This window comes from Alligator sinensis, unplaced genomic scaffold (genome assembly GCF_000455745.1).
Source record: "Alligator sinensis unplaced genomic scaffold, ASM45574v1 scaffold402_1, whole genome shotgun sequence".
Classification (NCBI taxonomy): Eukaryota; Metazoa; Chordata; order Crocodylia; family Alligatoridae; genus Alligator; species Alligator sinensis.
The window spans coordinates 737424-746284 of record NW_005842089.1 but is presented as its reverse complement, the minus strand read 5'-3'; the positions used below and the strand labels follow the sequence as shown (position 1 = coordinate 746284).

The 8861-nt window shown below is 41.6% G+C and overlaps 1 protein-coding gene across 2 annotated transcripts in view; it reads left to right on the top strand.

Moving 5' to 3' along the window:
• Positions 1-8861, top strand: part of USP22 (ubiquitin specific peptidase 22) — a 176871-nt gene that overhangs the window by 151411 nt on the left and 16599 nt on the right. For both annotated transcript variants that reach the window (XM_025204565.1, XM_025204563.1), the window contains one exon: positions 1742-1889. In XM_025204565.1, coding sequence (XP_025060350.1) covers positions 1742-1889 — 148 coding nt within the window. The remainder of the gene's footprint in view (positions 1-1741; positions 1890-8861) is intronic.

The following is an 8861-nucleotide window of genomic DNA, read 5'->3' as shown; positions in this document are numbered from 1 at the left end:
TGTAGGGAACGTACCTCTAGGACTGCCCTTATATTGGTGCATTGTCAGTAGAAAATATCTACTAATAGTACCTATGCATTTTACTTACAACACATGTGGCTGAAGCTTTTTGCACTATATATTTACAGCACTCTGATTGGGTGTGTTTCCAGTTTCCATATGGTAATAACCAATAATTTGACAAGAGCTGCTTTTAGATTCCTTTCATCCTGATGGAGCACTGAAGAATGTAAAACCTGCTGGCAGGTCTGGTGTCTGCAGTGGAGTAATTATTGGGAGTGCTGTTGGTTAAAATGACCAGAGAGCTCTGGGACTAATTGCAAGGAGTGACAGAACAAGGAAGTTTTATTGCTGCAGTTTCCTGAATTATGTTGAACAGCAGCTGCATCAGCAGATTTCAATTACCACGCCAGCGCTCCAGTCCCTTGGTGTCATTCCTGTTGGCATCAGAGCTACCTATTGATCCATTTATTTATAGAAGGCTTTTTTGCATCGTTTGGCTGCAGCGGTATCATTTCTTGTTGATAAAATTGAGGTTTGCACAAGGAAAGAACTTCCTTTGCAGAGAAATTTGTCAGAAGCCTGCAGAATGCCATGCAGAAATGAGTAACGGATAGCTTTTTTTGCTACCTTTCACCCACACAATCTGCACCCGCCCCCTACTCCCCACCTTCAGATTGTCTAGCCAGCTTTGCATCAGTGTTTGCACTTGTACAGGAATTTAAAAAGAAACCGAAAGAAAAGGAGGGAGGAGAAACTCCGAAATAAAATCATTGTTCCTTCCCACAATGATGAGACGACAAACATTGCTGTTGTATTTAAAAAAAAAAAAAAAAAATCTGCAGCTGCTCATTGTGTTTTATGCGGCTGACGAGCTTTGTGGGAAGATCATATACTGAGACATCACCAGTAATGTAGCTTAAAAGGTTTTGGCAGTCAGTTAAATGGCTTTGCTTGGAGTACCCTTATGGAGAACAACATTTCTTTAAAGGGCAGGGAAGGCAGAATGATAGGTTTTTCACTTGTTGGAAATAAAATGTTTGCATTTTTAAATATAAAAATTCAATTCAGAATTTACTAACTGAAGTAACTGTTTACTCAATACTTAGCATTCGTGTGCATGGGGAAACAGAACAGCTACATTACAACTCAAACTATAGTACCTCGGTTCTGCTGTTATAACTCCCTTGTGTGGGGTCTCTTCTTCATATACCGCTGTGGTATAAATCTGCTGGTAAATTCTCTTGTGGAGACTAACAAACCTGAGCATAGCGGACATGAGATACCAAAAATTATTACATCTTGGTTTGACATTTTTGGGGAGGTCAAAGATTTTTTTTTCCCCTAATTCTTTGAGACTACATAATATGCTTGTTGAACCCATGCATACCTACTGTTTCTTTGACCTGTAGCAAATAAGCATTAGAGCTTCTGGAGCGCAGCCCTTCTGAGTTGGACCTTGTTCATCATTGAAGCTAACCCACCACAGAAAGAGGAAACTTCAGAATAGAAAATGATAGAAGTGTAAATACCTGAAGTGTATCCTATGTACTCGGTTCTAAACCTACTTTGCATGATCTGTTTTTTAAACAAAGCATTTCCGCCAAGGTCTATCAAAACTACTAAACAGTTTCATTCAACTTTAGTTGCCTGATTCCAGTCATTAACTATGTTTGACAGTTAAATGCACAGAGAGTTTGTAACATGTTAATAATCACGACCTTTTCTTTGCTTTGAGCAGTTTTACTCTGGGCACCGATCTCCTCACATTCCATATAGGTTATTGCACCTGGTATGGACGCATGCACGGCATTTAGCAGGGTACGAGCAACAGGATGCACATGAGTTCCTTATTGCTGCATTAGACGTGCTACACAGACACTGCAAAGGTAAGGCTCATGCTATCATTCAACCCACGAGCGATATTGAATCACAAAGAGCTATAGAGATCTCTTCTGCAAGGGGATAAACAGTTTTCCATCACGGTGTACTCTTCATTTAGCGAGTTCCAGTTTCAACGTGTTTTTAACTGTCTCGGATTTATCAAGCAGCCATTTCCCACTGTCAGATTAACCACACTTAAGGAAAGCAAGGGAGCGTGCATATTGGTTTGAGTCACCAGCTTGCCCTTTTTTTTTTTTTTTAATTGGTTATGTGAGTCAGTATCACGTAACTTAAATTGCAGTGAAAATTCTATTTATAATTGAGGTATTTGAAACGTATTCAGTGCATCAATAAGGAACCGACCAAAATGCTCAGAAGGGGCGGCCAACTCCAGGTCCAAGACTGATGTGCTTAAATGTTTTTCTGCCGAAGTACTGATATATATACACACACTTACAGTAGTGTGAGTGGAAGACAAAACTACCCCCTTACCTGAATAGTTATCTGTTCTGATCCTTTTCTCATAAGTGCAACAGCAGTGTGTGTGTGTGTGTGTGTGTGTGTGTGTGTGTGTGTGTGTGCGCGCGCACATATATAGTCTCACACACTCATTTTTAGGGATGAAGAAAATGCTTAAAGCTTAAGACAACCAAATCCAATAATTGAAGGGAATGTACTTTGTAGTCTTGTTTGTTGGACCCTCAGTTAACTAACTGTTTATTGTGTATGAAATGAATGGAAAAATCCCCCGACTCCTCTGGACTTTCATCTTTCCGAGTTTGTTTTGCTCCATTCTGTTTAGATGCATGAGATTTTCTTGTACTTGGGGGGGAAAAAACATACTTCAGGCTTTTTTTTTTTTTTTTTAAACAGGTGTTAAATGCAGCTCTTTTTAAAGTTACAGGAATACACAGTGTTTTTTTTGGACTATATCTTTGTGATAGTGTGCACAATAATGAATGTATATTGCTCAGATTCATAATAGGAAAGGTCTCTTTCCAAAGGTATAAATGCTTCCAAGGAGGGGGGTATGCATGTAGGAGACCGCCTTCAGAATTCTGAATCTCTCTCATTTGGCAAACATTTATAGAAATTCAATAAGCTTCGTGAAGCTAGCATGGGAGCACTATAAGGAATAAGATGAATCTGAATGTTTGCTTTGTGTTGATCCCAAAGAAGCCCTCTGCAAACACACACTTTTTTTTCTTCTCCCTTGTAAAGTTTCTGAACCATTGGTCTTACAGTTTCTTCTTTGACTCTTCAGCTGGGATCTATTTTACACATTTCTTGTATATTTAGAGGCAAGTTTGAATGAGTGGTAACTTTGCCCAGCTTCCCCCAACCCTCGCCCCCCAAGCTGTAATTAAAAAAAAAAAAAAAAAAAAAGCTTGCAGCTGCAAACAGAGGTCACCACACCCTTCTGAAGTTTTTAATATTGAGAGTATCTGAAAAGACGTTGTCAACAGAGGCAGTGGCTTCATATAGTGTGGCTGCTTGATAAGTTTTACAGAACTAGCAACAGAATGACTCTTCCTGAGCTTCAGTCAGTGCTGCTGAAACGTCCTGATCTGTTCAGCCTGTTCCACCTGTTCAGTGGAATCCGGTCCACTTTCCTTTCTGTATCATTGCTTTCCATCCTGCCGTTTGAAGAGCAGCATTGATGTAGTGCAGAAGGACTGGGTTATGTTCTTTCCAGCTGGAAAGATGGATTAGCCAGAAAAAGAGCTGGGAAGAAAACGGTGGCAAATTGTTGATTACACTGCTCACCCTTCCATCCCCTTACCCGTCTCCAAAACATGTACAAAGTTATGTTCTTAAAAACATAAAAAAGTTGAAATAAGTGCTCCATTGAAGCTGCTGAAATACATTCAGGGCACTGCTGTCTTCTACCTTGGGTTTTAAAAAAAAGTATCCTTATTTAGGCTCTTAGCTATTATTCAGCCAGAGGATGCAGACTACTAAACATCTGCGTGCTGTGTATCTGCTTGCTCTGCTGTGCCAGCCCCAACTTGCCAGAATAATGTAATGGTTAAGCTGCTATAGCAGGGGTGGGCAATTATTTTGGGCGGAGGGCCACTTACTGAGTTTTGGCAAGCCATTGAGGGGCGCATGACAGGCAGCCAGGGGCAGATAAATATTAATTTTCTAAACTTTTTAGGGGACCTGCGGGCCGGATAGAATGGCCTGATGGGCTGCATCTGGCCCGCGGGCTGCATTTTGCCCACCCCTGTGCTATAGCATCTTTGGATTTTGACATTTGTAGGTGCCATAGCTGGTGGCCACCTCTTCCCCTGAGCTCACTGGTAAGAGTCAGGTCCTCTTTACCTATACCACATCTTACCTGCTCAAGAGGACCTAGCGGATTTAGAGTCCAGCCTGCCACAGGCAGAGTGTGACCTTGCATTTTAAACCATGTGACAATGATCACCCACATACTGGGACAAGTCTGAGGAGGGAACTGGGCAGGTGACCATTTCTAATCATGTCTCACACCAGTGTCAGGCTTTGAACTCCAGAGGACCATGTTCAACAAGCTTTGATTTACAGTCTCCAAATGCCTGAGTTGAAATGGAAAAGGTACAGGAAGTTTTGCAGAGCAGTCCCTTCGGCTTCCTTGCCTAGTTTTAGACTGTTATTTACACAGCAGAGCACATGTGACAGCACCTTCTGCCCTTGGCCATCACAGTACTTACTATGGCCTGTGACGGGAGTTCCAAGTGCCTGGAGTTGTAGTTGAGGAAAAGTAAAAAATCCTGCCCTGCCCTGCCTGAAATCTGCAAAATTAGTTTTTAGATAACATCAGAGTGTAGCCTTAATTATTATCAGTGCTCTGGAAGAAAGCCATTTGAGAGCTCCCTTGATAATGGAGCTGATGATGACTGAGCATTGTCTTCACCTGCTACATATCTCAGCAAGACTATCACAGAAGTCAGAAAAATTTAATAGGCACCAAAAATGATCTTTTCCTCTTGCTGAAAACACTGCAGCTGGCACACTGTATTGGTTGCATTTTCAAACTGTTACCCAGGTGGACATAGAAAAATTCAATAAAAGTAACCATAAGGTTTGCACCCAAATTTTGTTTAGGCCAGAAACATCAAGGGATCTTTGTCAAGATTGAGAGATATAAAGTTGAGCCTTCTTAACATGGTGTTTTTTGATTCTGGAAAAATTTCTCCATGCCCAGCCCTCACTTCTTCCTAAGTAGGAGCCAAAGTTTTCAGCTGAACAAGAGGTGTCCAGCATACAGCGCATGGAGCTGTTTTATCCAGCCCGCTGGACTTGTGGCATGGCAGGGCACAGTGGCCTGCCATTCAATTGTGGTTGGCAACAGGAGAGTGAGCATGGACTGACTCAGCCCTGGATGCCATGCAGGCGATTGCCGCTGCTATTGCCCTCCCTCCCTCCCTCCCCAGCTGCTGGTCCCACTACATGCCCAGTGCTGGAGCCAGAGCTGGAGCTGTCACGATGACAGCAGCTTCAGCTTTAACATGGGACAGGAGGCAGCAGCAGCTTTGGTGTGGGGCACATAGGAGGGTTTGGAGTCCCTGTCACGTGTTTCAGAGGTCCTGCCACCACCTGTCCTTGCTGCCACCACATGTCCCAGTCCAGAGCCAGAGCTGCTGGCACAATGGCAGCTTCCTCATGCCCTGCTCTGGATCTGGCCTGCAAAGAGCCCCACAGCCAGATCTAGCTTGGGACACAAGGTGAGTTTGACACCTCTGAGCTACGTGACTGCTAACAAACAACCAGAATGCTATGTCAGGGGCCAGGAGGGTGCACACTGCACTGCACCATTACATATTCTGCTGGATTGTCCTTGTTAGCAAGTAGGAAAAAAATTGTGAGGTGTCGCCTGCTTCTGCAAAACAGGAAACACTCACATTGCTTCATCGAGGAGAAGCTGATAGGTCTCATTTTTATCCTACAGATCTTAATAAGATCCCTTGTTAATTTTAACTTCACTTTTTTCAATTTATTATTGTAAAAACTAAGGTTGTGAGGCAAAGAATCTTGATCCAGTTTTTTAGCCTGGCTTTATTTAAAAAAGGTAACATGCAGTTGCTACCATCATCGCTGCTGCTGATTGAATTAATTAATCTTCTATAAATATAGCTAGAAATAGATAGCTATAAAGGTACAAGTAATAGGCTTCACGCACATTTATAGAAAATTCTGTTTTTTAAAGTAAAAGGAACTATTCAATCACGACAGTGATGGCAGAACGCTACATTTCATCTCAGTCCAAACTCTTGAACATGAAAATGTTGTGCCTTTTTGATACAGTTTAATCAATTCAGTTGATGTATACATGCATTCAAGTTGGTTTTGGTTTTGATTTTAAGGCCCCCAAAATGCTTTCCTGCCTTGGCTGATCTCTTTGACAAGGAATTACTGCTCTACCTAGCATGAATTGTTATAGCCATCATGTAAATCTGTGAACGTGGAATTTACTGCATGATAGGATAGAAATGCTGAATACAGCCTTAACTTAACAGCACAGTCAGTGCCACTGCTAGTTTTCGGCTGCATAATATACCTCCTCACAGCTTCTGTTATATATTGACAAGTGTGAGTAGGTGGTAGTCTTATTTTTTCCTCCCCTCCAACCAAATGTCATGGGAATTGATGTGAGTGGGTAATGCCCTTCTGTTTTGCTGTGAACAAGCTTGCAGGCTATTCTTTTGAGACCCCTCATCACTGAGCCTAATTGACTTATGTAATTGGAAAGGGAGCATTCTTATTCTCCCGTAGGCAGAAATAACTGTCTATTAAAGGTATCCAGCGGGGGCATTACCTGAGGACCACTGAAAATCTGTAGAGGCTGTTTCTCTGCTTTTGCCCGCTCCAAAACAGAGAAGGGGAGCGGGGGGTAATTGATTTCAGATGGTGGGATTACAGTGACGTAATGGCCCGCTATAGTTTCTGTAAAGGGAAACAGGAATGCAACTTTAAAACAGAAGTAAAATACCTTAACTCATTAACAAAAGCCATGTGCAGTCTTAAAAACTGCAAATGATCTTTATAAAGGTGAACAGAGAGAGGCTTTATAATCTTTGAAGAGCTCCTTGGATTGACTTTACTTTGAGTGTAATTCAAGCCTTTTAAAAAATCCTGGGGGCTGTAGGGGTTTGGTAGGACCTCGGCAGAAATTTATGTTTTAGAAGTATGAATGCAGGGTGTCTGATCATGTAGTTCCCAGGCTAGAACTGAAGCCATTCTCCACGGAGAGCACTTGGATATAAAACTGGATTTTAAATCTACTTGCAATTGATGAAATCAGGTTTTTTTCCCCCCAAATGTCCTTTGTAAGTTGTGTGCATCCCTTTCTTGAGAATGATTTTGAAGTATCTTTTTGAGAGAAGAATGCCTCTAAGGCAGGGAGCTATCGAATCCAGAGAGTTTCTCTGAGCCAGTAAAGCTTGTCATTGTCCCAGGCAGCCCGCTGTGGGAAGCAGTCCTCACCTATGCCTGCTCTTACATTAGCAAAGACTGGAACTGTTGTTAATCAGTCATTTTATATCTTCCATTTTCCACAATTTCAGTCCAAAAATCTGTTTTCACTAATCTTGAAAGCAGTCAAAGCCAAGCAAAATATACCTCTAACATAGTCACTGTTTTGCCTGCCTTTCTGCACTTTGTGTGATTTTTTTTTTTCTTTTTCTTTTTTGCATGGGAACGAAATATAATTAATTTTATAACAATGGCACATTTAATACTAGGTCCTCTCAGTATTTAATTTCAGAAACTAAAACAGAACTAGCTGCTAGTTCAGAAACTAAATACTCCCAGCCAAACTCATTTTGTATTTGTACTTTTTTTTTTTTTACCTGGGAAATACCGGGATACCTGACAAAACATTTATTCCCAATGTTCCAGCAGCCTCTCTAATAGGGGTTTGAAAGATTATTCAAAACTCAATTTATGAAATTTTTACTAACAGTTCAGAACAGATTCAGCCATGTGTATGTGCTGGGTTTAAAACACTGGTGGCAACAAAGACCTACAAGAAATAAGCACTTTAAGCTTTAATTTATCCTCACCGTGCCATTCTATTTTAGAAAAATATGTCAATCATCCCCATTTCACTGAAGGGGACACTAAGGCACAATCCAAAGCCATAAAGGCTGGAGCTATTGTATTCTAGGTTATTAGCCCAATGTTCTCATTGCCCAGACCACATTTCTGTGACTGCTGTATTCAGTTAATTGTGTTAGGCATCCAATTATGAAATCAGCTGCTCTTCCATGGGTAGCAATACTTGGAAGATGGGCACTCATGCTCACCACCCTTAGAAGTATGTCCACGTTAGTCCCTCCATAAAGACGTTTCAACAGACCTGGCCTATCATACAGTAAATGCCCCTCGGGGGGTGGTAAGCTACCTCTCATTCTCTTACTGATAAAACTTTAGAGCAGTAGGGCCATGTGCATGCTGAAAGAATAGGGGACGGATGCTGGGCGAAGGTTAATGGAGCCTTCACGCAACCTTAATCCTTTTCTCTGTGAAGCTGATTAAGGAAGCACCGTTAGAAATGGCTATTGCCGTCGTCTCTGGAAACCTATCCTTTAAATTCATCAAAGAAAATAACATGCAATTGTGTGTCCTAAGTGGAATTTGCTGTTTCTCTACTAAAGGCTGGCCATTAATTTAACTGCAAATGTCACTCAGTGGCCCTGTTCTTGAAGTTTAAATAGTCATTTTCATTAACCACCTTGGCAACAATGCCAGCTTGGGAGCCAGGCCTCACACCAGACAGAGCAAGACTGGCCTGTTTCAAGGTAAAGAAGATCGGCTGGCTATTCACCCAGCTTTGGAACCCCACTCCTGTTGAAAGTGCATTTAATACCTTCTGGATATTTTATATTCTGAAAGGGCTTTTCTGTTTTGTTGGCTTGGCTGGTTTGTTTCTTTCCTGGGTTTCTTACATAAAGAGCATCTGTGAGACTCCAAACCTGTGGTATACATGTAAGATG